At 39.2% G+C, this 21,736-nt stretch overlaps 1 protein-coding gene across 1 annotated transcript in view; it reads left to right on the top strand.

Annotated features, from left to right (window-relative positions):
- Positions 1-21,736, top strand: part of nbas (NBAS subunit of NRZ tethering complex) — a 181,837-nt gene that overhangs the window by 141,458 nt on the left and 18,643 nt on the right. Inside the window, exon 50 of the mRNA XM_031726216.2 lies at positions 15,875-16,014. Coding sequence (XP_031582076.1) covers positions 15,875-16,014 — 140 coding nt within the window. The remainder of the gene's footprint in view (positions 1-15,874; positions 16,015-21,736) is intronic.

Below are 21,736 nucleotides of genomic sequence, written 5' to 3' on the forward strand. Positions count from 1 at the left end.
TCCTTAGCATTCCAACACACTATGTAGCCAGAAGACATCTAAAAAGGAAGATATTAATGTGCCCAATTGTAATGCTGACATTTAGGTAGTGCAGGGGGTGGGGGTGGGGTGGGAGGGGGTTGATACAGGAGAAGAGGCATGGAGGTTGTAAGAGGTGAAGTCAGGCATAGATTTTGTGACTTAATTTTGAATGATTAGTCATAAGAGCAGGGCATTCAAATGTCAACACTGTCAAGATGTGAGGGTCTGTTTTGCCTGTTTGATGGGCCTTTGTGTATATTGTGCATTTGGCCTTTTTGTCACTAACAACCGTGTACTTAAGGTTTCTTTATGACATTTCAAAGACAATCAGGAAACATCGGAAAGCAAATATGCATGTAAGTGTAGGTGTGTGCGCTTATTCTGCATAGGTGCACACTGTACACTGCTTGTTGACATAGCTGCCATCTCTGCTATTGCCTTGATTTTGTATTGTGGGGATGTTAATTAGTATGCCAAATCCCATGGCAGTGCTAGCAATAATGGCCACAGCCGGCTTACATACACACCTACACACACACACACACACCTACACACACTCAAGTGCAGTGAAAGAAGGTGGCTCTCTGCATCAAAGCCTTCATATAGCTTTTCACTGTAAATGTGAAGGAAAATCACATACATGTCTGTGTGGGTGAATAAGCAGTGATCACAGATTCATGCTACGTGTCTCCGTCAATGTCATGGATCATTTGCCGTGAAACACTGCTTTGGTGCAGTGCTGTTTGGACCAAGCAGTGTGTCATCTATATAATAATATGGATGAAGTGAGGTGAGCAGAATGGGCTCTGCCATCCCTCCATAAGCTTCTCTGTAGCTACACCCCCTCCCGACCTCGCACATTAAATCCAACCTAGCCTGTGTCTGACTTTTCCCGAAGGCGGGTCTTCTTCTCCTTCCTTTTTTTCCCCCCATTTCACATTTCAAAATGTCATGTCCTTTTCCGCCCTTGCAATTCATTGATTATTTTTTATTTATATTTGATAAGGTTGAAATTATGGGTTATTCGGCCAAACATATTCCCCAAGTATATAATTATTCCTGTCAATCATAAAACCATATTTTATTCTTTATATTCACTTTCTGCAGTATTCAATTATTTCCTCTTTGTCCTTTATTTTTCTTGGCCTGTCTTGATAGCAGAAAGTTATATCTAAACACACTCCTGATTCTTGTTTCCCGCAGTCTCTTTATCAGTCTTTGCTTTTGTTTTGTGAATAGAATTTCCATTTTTATGCACCAATTAAGCAGAAAATTGTAGAATACGTCTGTTTTTGGACTCCTTTCATGCATATGTGAACATGACAGGCACAATATTTGAAAAGGCCTTAAGACCTTGTGTGTTTTAAATGGTGTTACAAGTGCACATGGGTTTGTTTAGACAAGCATATATGTTTGCTCACGTCTAACTGCATCTCCCCTCCCGCCATATCATAAAACACCCCACCACAGCTGCTGTATATTTAAATATTAAGGCCACCGTTTGAAGTATGCAACACCCGAGTGCTAAGATAAGCCTTTGCTTGACATGAAAGACGTTGAAGGATGGCATACTATTTTGTTGGAACTACAGTCTTTGTTTGATATGACAGGAATACAAACAGAAACACAAGTGGGATTGTTTCTGGTTGACAGAACAATGGTGTTGTTGATTATTAACAGGCACAACAAGGAATTGTGTGGAAAAAATAATAAATAAAAAAATAATTTTATAAAAATGACAGCGCGTTGCCGAGGTGGGGAACATGTGAAGAGGAGAAGCTGGACAGGGAAGCTGGGAAAGATTTGTCTGATGAAAGCGAATGAGCCTGGACTGTGGGGAGAGGGTTTTACAAGAACAAAGAGCGAGCAGAGTCTCTTTCCAAGTAGATAAATAATAAATGTGATGGGGTTGAGAAAGCTATCTTATGGCCACAGCCTAATGCAACAGATCAGGGGTCATTGTCGTGATGGCAAAGCCCCAGCTATAATTCCACTTGTTTTGGCAGCTTTTATCTATCCCCCTTGGGCTTTTTTTTGTGAAAACTTTATTTACGCTCTGTTTTTAACTTGGAGCCAGGAGAGAAGAGCACAGCGCTTTGTCATCTTGGTGGGATCACTGATGACTTGGAAAGAAAAAAAAAAAAACCCTGAACATCAGAGAGGAGGCAGAGCAATAAAATAAACAAGAAAAGAAGGGATGTGCAGAGGGAGACAGACAAGAGGAAAAATAAGAGGAAAAGAGCCCGAGGACAGCTGAAGTTATAGGAGTGGGCAGCGCGGTGCCAGATGAGAAAGAGGGAGAGAGACAGTGAAAACTGAGATGAAGGGGAAGGGACTCTTGCGGTGTTATCTTTTTTGGCATGTTCTTTGCTGCTTCGTAGCGCCAGGTAAATGCTTTCCTTCAGCTGGTGCTTTGTGGTTAAGTCTTCAGCTCACATCCACTTTTGAATTTTTGTTTAAACTAAATTTTACACGTAAATAATTTAAGCGAATTCCCATCTTAAGTTACGCAATCTTCCTCACACCTCGAATATTCATCGAGCTATGTACGCATGCATGATTAAGGAGAATGAGCAGTTGTAACACTGGGTTTAATATGTTACCGTGCGCCGCTGTGTGTCGAGATGGTTTTAAGCGACAAGCTTGTTCTCTCCTTCTAACACCGATCTACTCTTGCTTTCTAGCCACTCCTCTTCTGTGTTTTGTCTTCTGAGCTCTCCCCCCTCCGGTCTCTTATCTTACTCTTCTTCCTCTCTTGAGGCGTGCGCCATTATGTACACCCAGGTGTCATGTTATGCAACGTGGGTCTACACTAGACTACAAGGAGAGCAAGAAAATGCAAAACGAATAGAGGGAGAGGTTAGAAAAGCTGTATTTGTTTGTCATTGCACTCAACTTGTCATGTCATGCATACACAAGGGTATTTGTGTGGGTTTTTGTTTGTTCTCCATAGGCCTGTGTGTCTTTATCTCTGCACTTATGTTTCCCCTGCATGTTTTATGCGTCTCACTTTCAAGTCGTAATAAACTCCCGAAACCCCTACAGGCCTCGAGGCTTTGCCCTTTTGGTGTTTGCTTCTCTTTGCGCTCTCTCTCTCCCTCTTTTTTTTTTTCTCCCCCTAAACCTGCCCCCTCTTATCAACTCCCCTCACTTCCTCTGCATCGCTCATTTTCTGCCTCGCTCTTCCCAGCCCGCTCTCTCCCCTCTTGTGAAGTGTGCGACCTCTGCAACTTTATTTTGCTCGTCGCCGGGGACATTAGCCAGAGCAGGTCAATGAATATTGATGAGCTCATTCAGAGCGCTCTCAGTAAAGGCCAGACAACGAGATCTCTGCATCCCATGGCTCCGCTGGCACTCCCAGTCCGATACACTGACATGCCCACATCCCGTGTTCTCTCCCTTCGCTTTTTTTTCTCCCCTGCCTCTCAGGTCAAGGACTGAGATAATTGCCAAGTCATAGAGAAGATTATCAGGTAGCTTTGTTGATGGGGGCAAAAGTTCACACAGTGTTTCACTAATAGCCCGCGCAAATTTAGGAAGAAATGGAGCATCTGTGACTTGAATTTGATTTTGAAGACGAGCAGACTCATGGGTCACATTAGCTGAACGAGGCTGTCAGGTGTAGTGTTGCCTGTGATGCAGATATTTTTAAAGAGTATTTCAAAAAAAGAGTTTACCTTGCACATTTTTGTTAGTAACCATTTTTGATTAATCTGTGCATGGCAATTGCAATCATATGCATGACCTTATCATATCGTTTTAAATCTTAAAATGTCATCATGAATTACAGTTTCAAATTAAGTCTAGAAATATGAAAAAGGTTAATTTTTTTGAAACAAAGGTCAAAAAGCAACATTCTCAAGTATTATCCAACAGCAAAGTACATTAACTGCACACTTAAGGGTGGAGATGAACTTAAAACCCAGCTACCCTGGAGAAGTTTTAAAACCATTTTATACTTCAGTTTTTAATGCTTTATTTAATTAGTGCAGTCTAACCTATGGGGATATTGAGCATGTAAATAATGGAACATTAATGTCATAGTTACAAAAACTTGTTACTTTATCAGCGGAAGTAAGGAAGAGGAGGCAAAGTATGTTTTTTTTTTTTAAAGAAACAATAAAATCTGGTTTGAGAATGTGTATATGTATAGCTTTTGAGACTGACTAGCCTTCCTGTCGCGTTCGTGTTCAATCTGACCGATTTACAACTTAAAATACTCATAAATACAGTGTTTTACATCTGATTGCCTCAAGGCCTTATGATATCCTCCACACTACGCACTTGAACATATAAAAGTGATGATCACGTCTTTCATTGAATTTTGAGGGTTTTAATCAACCTTGTTACATCTGTGGTGCCCCCCTGTGGGGTCGTTCAGTCAACAACCCACTAAACGACCCACTGAACTGAATTTGGTGGTGAAAAATGTTTGTTATGCTAATTTAAGAGCTGTTAAAACAGACCGGTCAATTTTGAGCAGGAACACTAAAGTACGGAGGTGAACAAAACTGGAGGGCGAGTGGAAAGACAAATTGTGTCTTGTAATTTATTGATGCTTTTATTTTATGTTGTAATTGTATTATTTTTATTCCTAAGTTCAGCACTTTGGTCAGTGGTTGCTGATTTTAAAGTGCTTTATGAATAAAGTTGGCTTGGGTTGGCTTCAGCAGAGAAGCTTTAAACGTCACTTAATTTGGAGCAACTGGTTATGACAGTCCTTACCGCAAAACTTGCGCAAAACAGTTACCTGAACCAGAAATTGGTTTGGGTGGTTGTCATTTACTTTAACATATTGACGCAATTAGATGCCCAGGTATTTATAAAAAATGCTATCCCCCTTCATGCTGCTCATTTGATAGAAAGGGGGAATTGAGAGTGCTCGTCGTCGTGATTGGCAGTGGTAATAAGATGTGATGAGTGTGGGAGAGAGCTGCCAAGACGGACAGTGATGGTAGCACTCATCATTAACCTGTCGACCACAGTGTCACACCGGCAGGTGATGATTTGTTAACCATATACTTCCAGCAGTCACTCAGTTGCAAGGAGGGTACTTGTGAGGAATGAAGGGATGGTGTCATGTGGTGCTGGTCTGCATGCGTGTGGTGTGATCTAATAACTGCAGCGTAAATGGAGTTTTTATTTAAAGTTGCACTGACAGTATGAATGAGCTCTGTCTTGAAATATCAGTGTCCTTATTACTTACATCTTTCGACCATGAGGATGATATTTGGGGTTTGTTTTTACAACTGGAGGGAGGACTACCAAACAGTTTTCATCTTCAATGCTACCACCAATGACCGTCACAGGGCTCCTCTCAGTTACCACGACTGGCATGACAGTTTGTATAGTGTGTAGGATTTTGTGTTATGTATTAGCAAAAATGGAATTTAGTTTTCTTAATTATAATACAGTTATTGATGATTATTGTGTTTCATTTCATTCATAGTTCAACTTAATGTAGGCATCAAGTTATCATCCAGTTAGCCAACCGTTTTGCATTGCTTTGATTGTACAGTATGAACAATTGTAGAAATATGGAAAAACAGACTGAAGGCATACAAAGATTCACATTTTACCTGATATCCTTGGGTCGTTTAGCTCAAGCAATACTGTGCCTCAGTTTTCAAGTATTTGTGGCATTAGTTATTTACCAGTTAACAGTGAATTTGAAGTTTCTATTATATATGCCTGTCTAAAATACTCTATATATTATTTTTTTATATTTAGTGACGTAATATTATATTTAAGTTAGTGATGTCAGCGCGGTGGGGCTGCACGGCGTCAACGCGTTAGTGCAGTTAGCTCTTAACGTGTTAGCGCCGTCCAGCCCCACACACGGGGCGAACCGCAGTAACTCGCTAACGGAGATTTGCCGTGTTAATGCAGTTACGGCGTTAATGTCATTTTAACGAGATTAACGCTGACAGCACTAATTTGAATTTATATATGGGCTGTGCATGATTGTGTTATATAGCACATATATACACAGTTGTCTATACTGTAGTCTATAGCTTGACTGACAGTGCTGTTCATTATAGATTCTAGCCATAGGGTGTTTTGTTAAGGCAGACAGAGGCAGAGCTGCGACTCTATGCCGTTTTTCTAAAATGAACCTCTGATGAAAGTTATTGATGTTGAGAGTTTAAATGGTAATTATTAAACTTTAAAGGAACTTTAAAAAAATACCACTCAGAGCTTGACCAGCAGCACTGATTGTTGAGTCTAGGAGTTATTTGTCAGACATCCCCCTTGCTGATTGTGAGTGATTGAGCTGTTTGTCTTCTACACTTACGGACAACTGAGATTTTATTTTTTTGAAGCCATGATTTGATTAATTAATTTTTAAAAAAACTAGTGCATGTTGAAAATGTAAGCATTAATCATCAATCACTGTCATCAGAGCTGTATCTGATGCGTCTGCGGTAGGTTCCTGTCTTGACTGTAATTCGTTTAGTCTGCAGGTAATATATATAAAAGCCTTTTACTGCATTAAGTAGTCGCTCTGTTTCATCGAATGTGAAAAGGAATGACTGCAGAAGTAGACGATAATTTAGTGGAGGTGGTCAACAGCTGTTGAATATTGCAGCCTTTTCATTTTCAGAGACCTGTCAAAAGGAAATATAGATATGAAGACTGCTTTCAGAACTTTGGTTGTCCCCTCAAACCTCCAGCAAGTAAGCAATTACTCCAAGGTTGCTCTGTTAAATCAATAATTAACCCTCAGCCTATGAACACTTGGGTTTTGTATGGTCTTAGATACTGAAAACATGTGCACCAGTGCTGGAAGTGGATTTTTGTTAAATGTTAAGCAGGCCCCTTATTTCCATATGTTTACTGACCATTTGATCATATTTCTTTTATGTGAAGCTACAAAAGGTATCTACAAACTGCAACATCGTTATGTCCACAATCAGTTTTGAACTAAAAGAAGAAAAAGTAGGGTCATAAATAAGTTTGTAGGGTCCTGGGAATTTGTTTTAACGGAGTAATGAGGCTTAACTTTCTATCATGAGGCAATTGCACAGCCTGATGGGCGGCAACTTGTCTCGGAGCAATCGTTGTCCAACTTGGACTTACTGCAACTGCTCCCAGACAGTCTGCAAATAATTTCTGCCTAATTTATAAAAAGACAGATTCCCAACCTGTTGCAATCAGTCTGGGTCACTCTGGATTGATGAGCACAACTAATCTGCTATGCTTCTGGCTATAAAAGCAAGATTGCTGAGCATCTTTTTGCAGGTAAGTTGTCTTACAGCAACTGCGTCACTGCTTGTGGAGGATTTCCTCAATTTCTGTGAGGTTCTGGGTGAACTCTTGCTGGACTTGCCGATTTATCTTTTGTGGCAAATAACTGCTGTATTATCACAAACAGACTGCATGTAATGGCCAACTTGACCCCATTCAATTGCAAACTTACAGCAGACTAACACCAGCGTATTGCCATTTTATTGTCACCTTATTGCCGTCTTGGTTCACCAAGTGCTGCTGTGAAGATGGGATCTGACTGGGAATGGTTGCAGACCTGCTTCCCCATCTTTGAAGAAACTATTTCAAAGGCTGCAAGATCAAAAGCTCATTGCACACAGTTGCAATAATTCTATTTATCTGGCACTCTACAACTACTGTTGTCCCTAGAGTGATTTTAGCATTAATTGAAGCTTGGCGGTCAGTGGACTTTCCACCAACAAAATCATCCCAAACATACACACGTGCTCATACACATATGCTCAAGTCAAATAAAGCCTGATTTGGATTTTTTTTTTCTTAAAATGTTGCTTTATGTCAGTCCCTGGATTTAAGTTTAAAAATTCCACCAGAATGCTGTCAGAAGTTGAGCAACTACCAAAAACATTTAATGGGGTTAAATCTATGAACAGTATAATGATGTTATTATTGAATACTGACTTTGTAGGTGGAAGAAGTGTAATTGTGGGCTTTCTGGAGAATGTTTTATTTATAACACTTTATATTTTTACTATAACAACAATATAAAATATCAACAATTTACAAATTAGTGCAAAAAAGTACATTTCTGTCTTCTTAACATAAACCAACAAAGGAACACCAAAAAAGAAGGTTCCTCTGCTCTGTAGCTTGTGCAACTTTTTGAAGATGTTTAGATTATGCACTAAAAAAAGTGTCTAGTAACTCTTAACCAGCTCACCTGAAAGCACAAAACTTTAATGCTAAGCTTGGTATGACATAGCATGGCCTGGTTGGGCGTCAGAAACATGGGCGAGTGGCATAGGCCCTAAGCCGGCATAGCCAGGTGGCCAATTTAATGAATGGACCATCAGTCTCTAGTCCAGTCACTAGCATTAGAACATGTAGGCAGTGAGGGAGAAAACATACTGTCAACCTCAGGTGCAAATAATGTATTGCCAATTATGACTCTGGGTCATAACAAGAAGAGAGGCAGTTCTTCAAGCCTTGGCACCCACTATACTCTAACATAGCTTCATAGCTTCATGCTCAAACAATAGCGGTATGTTTACAAACTGTAATAAATGTTATTCCATACCTGTCAGGCACTTAGTAATTACCTCAAACCTTCTCCTTGCCCTTAAACATCTATGTTGCACTGTACACTGCTTTTAAGGTGGATGTTGACTATCCTCAATAAAATGGGTAGAAGGCAGGTTTTTCAGTTAAAGGGAAAGGCAGTCCTTTGCATAACTTGTATGCTTTGAGTACCTATAGACCATTTCTTTTAGTGTTGTTTTGTATGCTGACATATGAAATACATTATCTGACATGTCAAAGCATAAAAAATTACTTTAACAGTAAATAAGACAAAAACTTTAACCCATAAAACCCTGCTCACGTTGGTGCTGTGGCCTGCAATAATAGTGACAATAATGGTATTTTTGTTTGTGTATTTTCATGCTTGAAAAATGAAAGATTTTTACAATTTGTTCAAGTTGATTTAAATATAAGCCTTTTAATAGGGGAATATTACTTTAGTTTTATGTGTACTGAACCAAGTCCTCTTAGTCACTTAACCAACAACAAGCTATTATAGATTTGTTCAGTTCATTTAAAAGGATGGCATAAATTGTAAAATGATAAAATGTACCAAAGACGGCGTATGGGGCTCATTTCATTGGAATATTATGTTTACCCCTGAAGAATTATTGTTTAGCATTTAGGGTATTCATTCTAAAATTATCTACAGTATTACCTTCAAGTGTGTTGAAAGCCGTGCATATTTAACAGACCACAGCTGAACACTTTGATGCTGGAATATTTATTTAGTGGGATCTTATAGCTTAAGGAAAGACTGTGACATATGGTGAAAACTGTTTCACATGAGTTTATTGAGCTTTGTTTCTTTGGCATTGAATGTTTTTGATTGTGTGTGCACACCTGCGTGCATGTTTGCATGGTCCTGATTGTGTTTTTGTGTGTCTCCCCATTAATGGAGTGAAAGCAGTCTCATGCAAGTGACTCTCAGGAGGAATAAATGACTCCACTTTCATCTGTCTACCCTCTCAAGCACGCTCGCATACACATATAGTTTCTCTTTCTAAAGCAGTAAACGTCATCTGGACTCGTCTGCTGCGGTCTTTTATACTTCATCTCCATTTCTATCCTCTGAGAGCTGTATGTGTTTTTGCCCATGTGGTTTCTGACAATCTTTTTTTTTTTTTTTTGCTTTGCTATTGATGTGGTCCTATCTCTTTCTCACACACTGGCACTCTTCCTGTCTTTTTTTCCCTCCTATTTTATTATCATATGCTGATAGCAGAGTTAGAATGCATTGCAGTTTTTCAATTTGCAAAGCAAGAACCTTTTGGACTACACAACACTGTTTTTGGCAAACTACAACCAACTCTGTGATTACTGTTAGTCTTTTTCAAAAAGGTGAAAGCAGTTTTTTTCAGCTTTAGGAAGATTTACAAGGTATGACATTTCAGTCAATCTTCTAACGCATGTAATGCTGTGTAAGCTTTTAGACGAGACCAAGAGGAGACTGCTGTAGGTTTGAAAGGAAAATGTTTTTCCCATCTCCCTTAAAACAGGAATTTTACCACTCAGCAGTGCAGCTTGTTGATATGTAAGGCTCTCCTTGGCTGTTGTGTTTTCATTTCATAATGTTTCAGATATTCTTCTTGTAAAACAATGCAGACTTTTAATCTTTCAGTTATACTGATCAGTCATGTGAACAACCAAATAAACCCTAACTGCTTCCAAAAAAGGAACGTCTCATATTATACAGCCCTTACTTATCATTTTAAATTTTAAAGTTTATGACAGTACAATTAGAAAAAAAGTGTGGCTTGTTTATAAATGTTAAAAATGTCCTTTGGACAGATGAAAAGAAAATGCCACGTTTGGGGAAAACCAAGCACAGCACAAACGCCTCATACCAACTGCTGAGCTCGGAGGCTCATGATTTGTTTGGGGTTTTTTTGTTTTTTCGGCAGCTGCACGTGAGGACCTTACAGTCATTGACTTGCCCGTGGCAGAGTATTCTAGAGTAAAGTGTGAGGTTTTCTGTCCCACAGTTAAAGATTGGCCCAAACTGGGTCATGCAACAGGATAATGATCCCAAGCAGAGCAGTAAATCTAAAACCGAATGGCTGAGCTGAAGAAGAAAAAAATCAGTGTGTCACAATGAAATGCTGTGGCGTAACCTTGCCCACAAACCCAGATGAACTGAAAAGAAGAGTAGGCCTAGTATCCTCCACAATGATGTGGCAGAGTGAAGAAGTCATACAGAAGACGATCACTTCGTTATTGCTGCTAAAGGTGGTTCTATGAGCTATTTAATCATAGGGTGGTTCTACAAGACACAATTTGAAGACTTGCAAAAAGAATTCCAGATTTTTGATTTATCCATCATTGTTTACTGTTATGCAACATTAAATACACTCAGGCAGAAGTTCAGAGGGCAGCAGAATTTGTAGCTATATTTTATATAGGTTTTTCCCTTTGCATGTTAGTGATTTAACATATTTGTATTTTCGCTGACAGTGTTTTTGTCTGGATTTCCAGAGCCAAGTCCCGATTTCCAATACAGATAGTGTGTGTTATTAATAGAGAATGTGTTATCCTGGAGACCTGAATATCACTGCCATTCACGCAGTTTTCAGATGTTGGTGAATGCCTCATTTCTATCACTCTGTCCCAACTCTTTTGAAATGTGCTGGCTTCAAATTCATAATTATTTTAAAAAGAGCTTCACTGTTTCTGTTTTCAGTTTTTTGTACAAAGTTTTTCTAAATCAATGATTTGTCTCGAAACTTCATAGCAAACATTAGTAGATGGAGATGGCCATTTTGCAGTGTCCCATTGCAATTGCATATCAAGAAACACACAAGCAGTTGCAGTTCTTCATCCTGCTGAAAAGGCTGACAGAGGGTAATAAAGCAGCTACTGGTAACTACTCATTGTCATGTTTCATTTACTTCCACCTCCCCCTCTCTGCTTTCTTCATTTCCATGCTTTCTTCTTGCTCTCTATGTTCATGTATATCTTTTTGTTAGCACCGTGGCTACCTCCAGGCACAGTGGGCGAGCATTTAGCATGCTGTTGTCATAATTTAACAGCAGCGTTGGCTGTGCCAGCAGAAAAGAATTGTTTTTTTATACTTAAAATTACACGCAGTTTGTACTTTCACCCTGTGCAACCATTTCTCTCTGTCGGTATTATGGCATATCATATTGTTTGCTGATCTCTCAGTGGGAGCGGCTGCAACTGGTTTACAAGAACTGTGGTGTTAATTTCTGTTTTTTTCCACACTTACTCAATTTGGTTTCAAGGGAAATGTGTGGTAGAATTTTTTTCTTCACCTTATCTGTAATACATAGTATTTCCATGTGATTATTTAAAAGAAATAAAAAAAGAGCCATCCATGCTATTTATAACATACATTTTACTGCCTAAAGTGTCTTTTGCTGCCTCTTCTTTAAAGCTCTACATTACTAAACAACTAAAGCTTTTTCAGGCACTGCTGTTTAAAGCTGCTGTTTTCGGTTGATTTGTTTTATTTTCACACAATAGAGAAATATTGCACAGTGGATATGGTATGGTATTTTTTCCTAATGACCTATAGCAGTTTATGTTTTGCTTGGCTTTAAAAATAAACCATTGTTTCTGCAGCACTGAGATAGTTCTGTGAACATAGTAATGATTCCCACTTATGTGACAGCCGATAAACACAACATTAAGGCCATTCCCCGTGCTTTTCCTTTATCACGCTTACTAAAGCCACATACACAGTAGCGAGGATGGAAAAATCAATGCCTGACCTGCTGTTGCTGTGCTATGATTGGTTCTGTCTTGAGGGGAAAAAAAGAAAAAAATGTTGTTATCCATACAGGAGATCAGTGCTTGATTTTAAAAAGACTATTAAAATTAAAAAGACTTTTTAGAAAGTAGGAATGTGGTGTGTGGGTATTTGCAGCCTTTGTATGCACAGAGGAGATTTACAGACTGCACCACTGGGAATGACACAGATCCACACACCACCTCACGTCTGCAAAACACACAATTTCTGTTAGTTTCACATGGAAACTAGTTTGATCAAAATCTTTGACGAAATAAAAAAAATTCTCCACACTGATTTGTAATTGCGGTCTGAGTTTGGCTGTGGGCTGTGATTTGATATGTGACTTATAAATATGAAAACGTCCGACATATTTTCTGAACAACTTAAGATGAGAGGGGTGCACAACAACGCAAGATTATTGTATTAACAAGTATGTTAAGCTTAAAGATAGTATCACAAAGTTTACCCTTTTTATCTTCCTACGATAACTTATGATGAGTAAACCTGGTCTAAAGCAGGTTATGTTCAGAATTTCAGTTTAAAATTGCATTTAAAAAAAATAAAAAACACATTTTCAATGACTCGTTTCATTTTTCATTCTCTACTGCAGGAATATGTTTTATTCTTGCAACATGGTGAGCCGCAGCTTAAAGAGGCATACTGTAAAGTTGGTCCACAGCAGAATTTAGGTTTATTTGATGCAGAAATTACATTTATTTGTTTTCATATTCATCCTATATATCAGATTTAATGCCAGATCTATTTTATACAGATGAAATTAATCCTAATAGACCAGAGATTACAAAACTTTGCAATGTCTTCACCTTTTTTATTTTTTTGTATGACAGTGACTGAAGTAGGTTGCAGTTGATTGGTCAGCTTTTTGCCAAAAAATAGAGCTGACAGGTCAAATGCCCCGTTTACCTGAAGTAGATAGCTTGGGTTGACAAAGACAGCTGATAACCAGTGTCATGATACATTTTATCTCTGACTGGGATTTTAGGTTTAGCCAACCCAGCTAACACAAAGAAAGCTTGGCTATTTTAAACTTGTTTAGTAGTACACATCTCATAAAAGCCTGCAAATGAGTCAGAGTCAGATTTAGGGTGAGTAGCGTGGGGGCTACAGAGATTTAGGAAACTAATTCTGAAGAAAATCTGGAAGAATTGGCAAAATGTGCTATTTTGAAAGCAAAAGAAAAGAGTGATGAAAGAATTTTCACTGCAGGCAAGCTGGTTTTAAATAATTGTCAAAAAACATAAACTTGATTATTACAGAGCTACCTGTGGGTAATTAAAATGCTTTATTTTGAGCACACCTGATGAATTACTGTTTCCAGGCATTACAGTATTTTGGTGCAACACTTTTGGCGAAGAAGAATAAATAAAATTTGGAACAAGGACAAGGATCCTCGCGGCTTCGCTGCTTGGTAATAAGGGGAAGAATAATCAGAACAAAGACAGTAAGGCTCCAGCAGCTTTGCTCCTTGTAGGGTCTTAATTATCACATGCTATGTTGCCTTGCTGTCTGAAAGCATCAATATTAGGATGGGCAAAGGGTGGGAAGACGTGGAATGCAGATTGAAAGTATCTGACAGTGCTAAACATTTTTTAAATAGTAAAGAGACTTTGATGTACATCATATTTACATTGGTTTATTTCCCTCGCTAATATATTTCATGGCATCTGCCATGTTTCACTCCCCCTCCCTCTTCCGTTTGCCCTCCTGCACTCTGTTCATTGTACAACACCACAGAGGAAATGTTGGTTTTAATCACTAGGCATAATTAATTGACATCCTTCCTTGTTAAGAAAATAAAAGCCTCAGAGCCACAAAGTAATTGACAGAGTTAATTTGGGGGACAACTGTAGGTGAGTTTTGATGTGTGTGTGAGTGGGTAAGTGAGACGATGCGATGTGATAGCTTTTTGTATGTGAAAGAGTTTCTATTTGGATGCATCTGGGTGCTTTGGCCATTTATCATTTTTCCATTCCAGGGGGAACATATAATCAGAATATTATTGGGGAATCCCAAGGTCTCACATACCCTTGAATTTTCATAGATAATGAATAAATGTGTCCGTAAAACTTTAAAAAGGCATCAATAGTTAGAAAGTGTTCAGTATTCATAATGCATTAAAGCAGTAATAATGATGAACAAGCTCTGGGTTGCAGTTTACATTCAGTGATGGATTTGAGAGCTTTAGATTGCAGTGAGAGCTTTTTACAGGTAGTTAAGATTCCATTTCTGTTTCCCAAGTGACCTCCATTTCCAGAAGGTCCAGAGCTTAAGCTTTACTCATTTATTGCTCCATCCTCCATCGCAAGGCAATTGACTACAACACTGGGCATGTATCTGTTATGCTGCCAGTGGTTTAGTGCATGATTAGACATTTATAACATGTCTCAGAAGAACTTTAGTCGATTGCCACGACTTTTGCTGCTGACTTTGGGTAAATCCTTAAGAAAAGCTGTTTATAACAGCATTGTGCATTGCAGTAAAAATATGTTTCTGTATATTTTTGAGGGTGATTTTTCCATTATAGCATATTTTCGAATGATTCGGGGTTCATTTTTTTTCCCTTGGCTGTATATGAGTGCTTTAGAGCTAGATGTCGGCCAATAAACGAGTGGGATCTGTGCCGTATGCATGGATTTAAAACCATTATACAAGTAAAGTATCGCTAGGAATTGAATACAAATCCAGTCGTATAAATGTGAGCGCTCCACCAAGGCTGACACCGTTCCCTGAGTCTGGCTGCTAGTGATGCATGTGTGTGCGTACATGTGTTTGTGTGTGTGACACAGCCTGTCTTGCAGCAGCCTTGCTTTGGCAGGTCATAGTTTTCCCCTCAGAAATCAGCCGCTCTCTGAACTGTTAAATCACACTAGAAGCCAACCTTTGAGAAGAAAATTAATTACTTTCCCTCCACTCCCTCCTCCTCCCTCTCCTCCTCCTCTCATTTCTTCCATATTATCCCTCCCTGATTCCTTTTCATTCTCTTTTCTCACATTCTTTCCCCTCAGTCGTTGTTTGTTTTTTCGAATAAAGTTGGCCACAGGTGACTTTTTTTTTGTAAAATAACAATGAAATGTGCCGTTACTCTTAAAGCCTTATTCTTTCCGTTCGCTGCCTTTGAAGCTTTGAAGTGTTTGATGGAGCTCTAGATTGACTGCGTGTGACTGTGCAGTTCATTCGCATCTTGCTTTGGCAGGAATATCGTGCCCACAATCTTTAGTGAAATCATTATGTTGTCAAGTTTGTTGAGAGCTTTCTTAATTTGAAATCAATGAAAGGTGCTCTATCCATTTTTGCGTATGGTGTGTAGTGGAAATAGCCCACGTACCTGATGACTAAGATGAGGGTCTCAGTGGATGATGCTGGCATTTGCTGTTATGTTTATCATCAATGATGCACATAAGGCAGAATTTTAACAGAAACAGGCAACAGGCATGCTCGATGTTCAGTGTCCTGGGTAAAGCTCGCAATCAATGTTCTCGTAGTTACCATTTTCTTTTCATTCCAAATTGATTTGCCTTCCTCACAACCCGGTTTCTCTTTTTACCTTTTTCTCAGATCCAGATAGAGGATGTGGAGAATGAAGAAAAACGATACAACCTTTTCCAGGAGCTGTTGGAAGCGGCGCAGAAGTGGGAAGACTTTCAGTTGCTCATTCTTCTCCTGCAAGCATGGCCGCCTATGATGAAAGAGGAAGTGTAAGACAAACGTCCATCTTATGTCGTGAATGATTTAACAGTGATGATTTAACAGGACCGTGCTGTCATGGCTTCTATAAAGACTGATTATCAGTTTAAAAAAAAAAGTTAAGTATTGTAAGTGTTTAAAAACAACCGTGGAGTAGTGAAGACTTATGTGCTGAACCTTATCTTTGACAGAGCCAGGCTAGCTGCGCATCCTTCCAGTAAACTATGTGAGCTCTGCTGTTGGCTCTTGTCTAAAGTTCAGTGGACTGAATATGAGACAGAGCAGAATTAACTGTCAGCAAGAAAAGAAAAATGCATCAAATTGTTTCTTTGAGCACATCTATTATGGTTATTGCATACTTTTTAAATGTTTTTTCAATCATGTTTATAGTTTTTTATGGCTGTGTCCCTCTTTTGCAAAAATCTTACATCTAATTTCTTTATATTTTTCTTCCAAGCTGCCAGACTTTCTTATAAATTTTAATGTGGTCTTGAGCAGTATTTCTCTGGATGTTGGCTCCTTTATCCACACATTTTCAGTCCAGTCCATGTACCTTACAATTCAAAAGAATGTTTAAAAAAAATAAATAAAATTATATATATATGTGTATATATATATATAATATATATATATACAGGGGTGCACATAAGTGGTTCGCAGATGCGCATTCGCTGTCGAAATAAAAGACGCGCACCAGATAAGAAGTTGCAACGCGCGTTCGCGTACATACAAAAGGGACTGTTTTTGTCCGCTACAGTGGGATTTTCACGGCATATTCTGCACCACATCTCTGTGCGTTCATCATTTGTTTGAAGCCAGCTCACCTCCTGCAACCACTTTTCCGAGAATACGCGCTTCTTTTGCGGTTCGGACTCCTTCTGACATTTCTTTGGAGGTGGAGGAACACCAAAGTAATTGCTTAAAGGAGCTTGCTTCTTCGACGTCTTTAAGAGTTCTAAACAAATATCTGTCCTCCTCTAGAAAATCTTATGTACGCAAACGCGCGTTGCAACTTCCTATCTGGTGCGCGTCTTTTATTTTGACAGCGAATGCGCACCTGCGGACCACTTATGCGCACCCCTGTATATATATTTGTTAAGCCATTTAACCTGCTGATCGTTCAAGGGATGAACAGACAATCCAAAATTATCAACTGAAATTGTCTGTTATGTGTGCACATAACTGCACCTAGTTCTCAATTTTCTAGTAGAATATAAAGAAGCAAGAAGTGAGTGGGTCAAGACTTTTGCACAGTACTGTGTGAAAGTTTCTTTCCCCCTTTTTTTGTAATTATATCTGAAATGTCACTATGTGCTCAGAAATACCAAAGAGGCAATTTCTAGGAAAATATTTTACAAGTACTGAAAACCTAGGACACTACACCAACATAAATATCCAATAATGTAGTGCATTAGTGTAGCATATAATGGTGCTGGGTGGAGTAACTCTTCATTTTAAGTGTTTAAATATATGGTGCTTCATGGCAATACATACGTCTTTTTCAATTTGTTCATCATTAACATCTTAAATAAGGTCGAGTTACCATGGTAACATGTCTCCAGAAGGCAATATGACTCTTAGGAAGGCACGTGAATGGACTAAGTAGTGGAGTTACAATGTGTTGACAATAGTATTCATATTCCATACATGGTGCGTGGTATGGGATTTCTCACAATGCCATGTTGTTAGCCTTATTATTCACACGTTCATATGTACTGGATTAAAACTCAAACATGTAAATATTAAATTGTCTGTGGTTTGGAGGTAGTAATTAAAATATCCCGTTGATGCTGATTGTGTGGAGAATACCATTAGTGTAGCGGCTGATATGGTGTCAATTAATTTTCTCTCATTTTTGTCGCCTCTCTGCTGGTGCCCTCTCAGCATCTTCAGTGAATTTAAAGTTAAAAATATAAGTGCTGTTTCACTGCTTTGGGTCAAAGCAGCCACTTAAAATGAGTGATTCTGTGTGTTTTGTTGCTTCACAAACACCCATAGACACTTTTTAAAATGTAGTTTCTTTATTAGATTTGTTGCTTTGGGAAATGGGAACGCATGAGGACACAGACATTTTAATGGGCAACTTCTATGGACTGCCTTTGCATTTTACTAAGAGCTGGAATTGAAAATGGTGTCTTTTATCTCCTAGATGCTGTGTACATAGACTTTTAGACTCGGAAATCACAGAGCCTCGGGCTCTGGGCTTCTTGCACCAGCTGATGTCTTATGAGCCACAGTAAGGGTTGGCTATATTATCGATAAACCCTAATGATGTGATTGCTCTTCCCCTGCTCCATTGTTCTCAATTAAAAGCAAGCCGTTCTCTGAGGACCACAGAGACAAACTGGTTAATGCTCCTTGGATTTTATCCTTCCAGCTCAATCAAAGCAAGGTTCTTTTGCATTAGTTGTAATACACTCGTGATGACTTGAAGCTTTATTTATAAAGGTGTGTTTATTTTATAAGTGTGTGCAGGGTCAGTCCAACTGTGCCTTTACAGTTAACTTAAAGTGCAAAAAATTAAGACAGGAAGCTCAGAGAAAAACTTTCAGGATCAGACATTCAATGTTGGGATCTACTGTATGCCAGTTAGGGGCTTCGATATTTCAGGGAAATTTTTGACCATGATATTTATGATATTATAGAAAAAAATGTAGTGAACAAGTATTGGTGATTGCAGCTCTCAGACAGGAGCATTTTTTGTGCAAACAAAACAAAGAGCATTCTCCATCCTCCTCCTCCAGTGAGTTACAGTCACTGATGGCAGACTACGTAATTCATAGTGTAAATCTATTGACTCAAGGTGCCAGTAAGAGCAGCAGCAGCATTATAGTATCACATTAATGAAACAGCATTATATACAGTGACAAATGTAAGGGCATAAGTAGCATGCTTAATATTTTTGTTTAAAAGAAACAATATGTAAAGTAACCAGGATGCTTTATCTTGGATAGAGCTTTTTTACAGGTTGTTTATGTCATGGTCCTGGGTCAGATGACCCAGTGTTTTGTAGCTGTTTCATTTGTGTTTCTTGATTATTTGTTATTTAGGGTTGTCGCTGTTAATATTTTTGGTTCTGTTCTAGTAATTCTTGTTCTCAGGTTTTGTATTTTGAGCTCCTTCTGTTTTGTGTGACTGTGCCTGCCCTGGTCCCACGTCTCCGTGTTTCCTCCCTGTTGCCAAGTCTGATGTCTTAGTGTTAAGCTTGTGCCTGTTCTTACCTGTTGCATTTCCTGTTTTACTTTGAAGGATCATGTCTTATGTGAATGTGTCTGGCTTTGCTTCCGTGGTCTCGTTAGCCCTGATTTCTCCCAGCTGTGTTTCCCTCCTGTCTCCTATTCCCTGATTACTCCACTGTGTGTATAAGCCCTGTGTTTTCTCCTGCTTGCTGCTCCTTCGTCTGCGTTGTCTCCCCCGAGTAACCTCCGTGAGTTTCCCCTTCCGTGGATTCAGGTTTCAGTTCAGTTTCATTAGTTTTCCCAGTTTAGAGTTTCCTTAGTTTCTGCATGTGCCATCTCCGCTCCTGTTGTGTTCTCCACTCAGCTCGCTCTCATCACAACCCATCGGCCTGCATTTGGGTCCTTACCTCACCTCCACACGGCTTGCCTCGTCAGCCGTGACAGTTTATAGCCCTCATTTTCTCCATGTAAACACATCAGTCATTTCCATTCAGCATTTGCTCCTCCTATCATATAAAATGCAACTAACACGTGCTCCAGCGATGCTCAGCTTGGTCCATTTTTGACTTCTGGGCTGCTGGTATTACTGCTTTATGTGCCTTCATAACCTGGTTGTACCCAACAGTTTGTTTTTGCCTCAACTGGTAAAAAATACTTGATGTTTTTAGCTGTAAAGCGACCAGTTTTCTTGCATATTGTACAAGTGTTGCCTAAATATTCTACTTTAGAGGTTGTTGAAGTAGCTCCCTTTTTACTAAATCATCATTGGAGGCTGACACGGCTCTCGCTCTTAAACATGCTTGTCTTGTTGTTGTGCTCGCATGGCGAAGCTATATCATCAATATTTTAATATGAAACAATTTAATTACACAAAAATTTATACCGGTATCACGCACGCTACGATATGGTACAGCTCTAATGCCGGTCAGTCTTCAGTTTAAGCTTGGAAAGTGTCATAACCCCAGTTATGACAAATGTTTCAGCGAAATAAGAGTAAAAGCTTTCATTTCCACCACAGCTGGAGGACTGTGGAAATTAGGCACGTAAGCCCATTGTTGTTCAAGATTGAATGGATCCAATGAATTAGTTCAGATGTTTGATGATTATCTGTTTATGCTCAGTCGCGTTAAAAACAAGTAGCAGGTTAACAGCGTGTTAACACGTGCGTTCCTTTTTAAATGTCTCTTTTTGTAAAGAAGGCAGTAAGCATTATCCACCTCTCATTCTCGTAGTGCGCCTGTTGACTTCTGTTTTATATAAATACTGTACAGTGTTTGATCAGCGGCTGTCTTCCAGTACAGCAAACTTTGACTCCACGGTTTCATCTGCTGAAAAGCAGGTAAAGCTTCTGAGTCTCTGGGAAAGCTCTGACTGTGGACATAGGCAATTACTGTAGATACAAACTAGTGAAGAATAGATTTTTATTTTATTTTTTATCCGGACTCTTTTGTCTGTCAGTCATCTTCAAGCTCATGATGTCCATAAAGTACAAAAGCGGATAAAGTTGGTTGTGAATGGGGAAACAAATAAGTGGGAGATGAAAACAGTTTCCAACAGAAGAACATATTTTTTTTTAGGCTTTTGTTAGTTTACTTGACAAAATGAAAAACATTATTCAACAGTCCATTTGTAATGGACACCAGGGATGTCATTAGATGTGTTAGACTGATGTAAAAAGCCAACACACACACACATACATATTCAAAAGAGAAGCACTGGAAGAGATCGGATTAGGGTTTGTTCAACTCTGCTGCTTCAAGGTCACCCTGATTTCCAATGAAACTCCACTGCTTTTGTGAGCCTGATAGCTACAGTCGGACCGCTGGGACAGTCAGCTATAATCATTTGTTTTAACCGCAGACTGTTTTATCTATTGTCTTGTTGCATCTGTCTTGTACATTCAAATGTGAGCATAAAATCAGCCTGTACATGTCTTTTTGGTTTTTTCTCGTTTGTTTTGGCATCCATACTTTGTTAATTTGCTACAACATGAATAAACAGCAACTGCGCTGTAATGTACTTACTCCAAGCCCGAAATTCTACTCAGAGCCACATCTGCTCTGCATATTTTTTTCTTTCTTTTTGGTGCAGTGATGACTACACGTGGAGCTCATAATTTGGAACACAAAACTCAGAATAGCTTAACCTTCAAACGCCTCATTTTAGATGCTGACTGCATGAGGACTTTATCTCTGTGCAGAACACATGGTTAACCTTAACTACTTGTCTGACTCAGCACTTAATCCTGGTCGGGATGGAAGTGTGCCATTGTGTGTGTGTGCGTGTCAGTCTGAGGATTTGGTTCAGTGAGACCATAAGAGGCTGTTTTGGGAGCCATACTGAGTGTTGCATCTAAAAAGCTTTTCCCTTAGTCTGTCCGCATAAACTGAGTCATGATTCAAAGCACGAATGGAGGCTGGCTGTGACTCACACTGCACCCTTTGACAGATTTGGCGAGCACGCAGACGCTCAAATAGTCGCATGCAGCAGTACCTTCCTGTCCCCTGGAAAAGCACAGGAAGCAGTAGGGTGCCAGCAGCACAAGCGGATTCTG

The sequence above is a fragment of the Oreochromis aureus genome, linkage group 15 (genome assembly GCF_013358895.1).
Source record: "Oreochromis aureus strain Israel breed Guangdong linkage group 15, ZZ_aureus, whole genome shotgun sequence".
Classification (NCBI taxonomy): domain Eukaryota; kingdom Metazoa; phylum Chordata; class Actinopteri; order Cichliformes; family Cichlidae; genus Oreochromis; species Oreochromis aureus.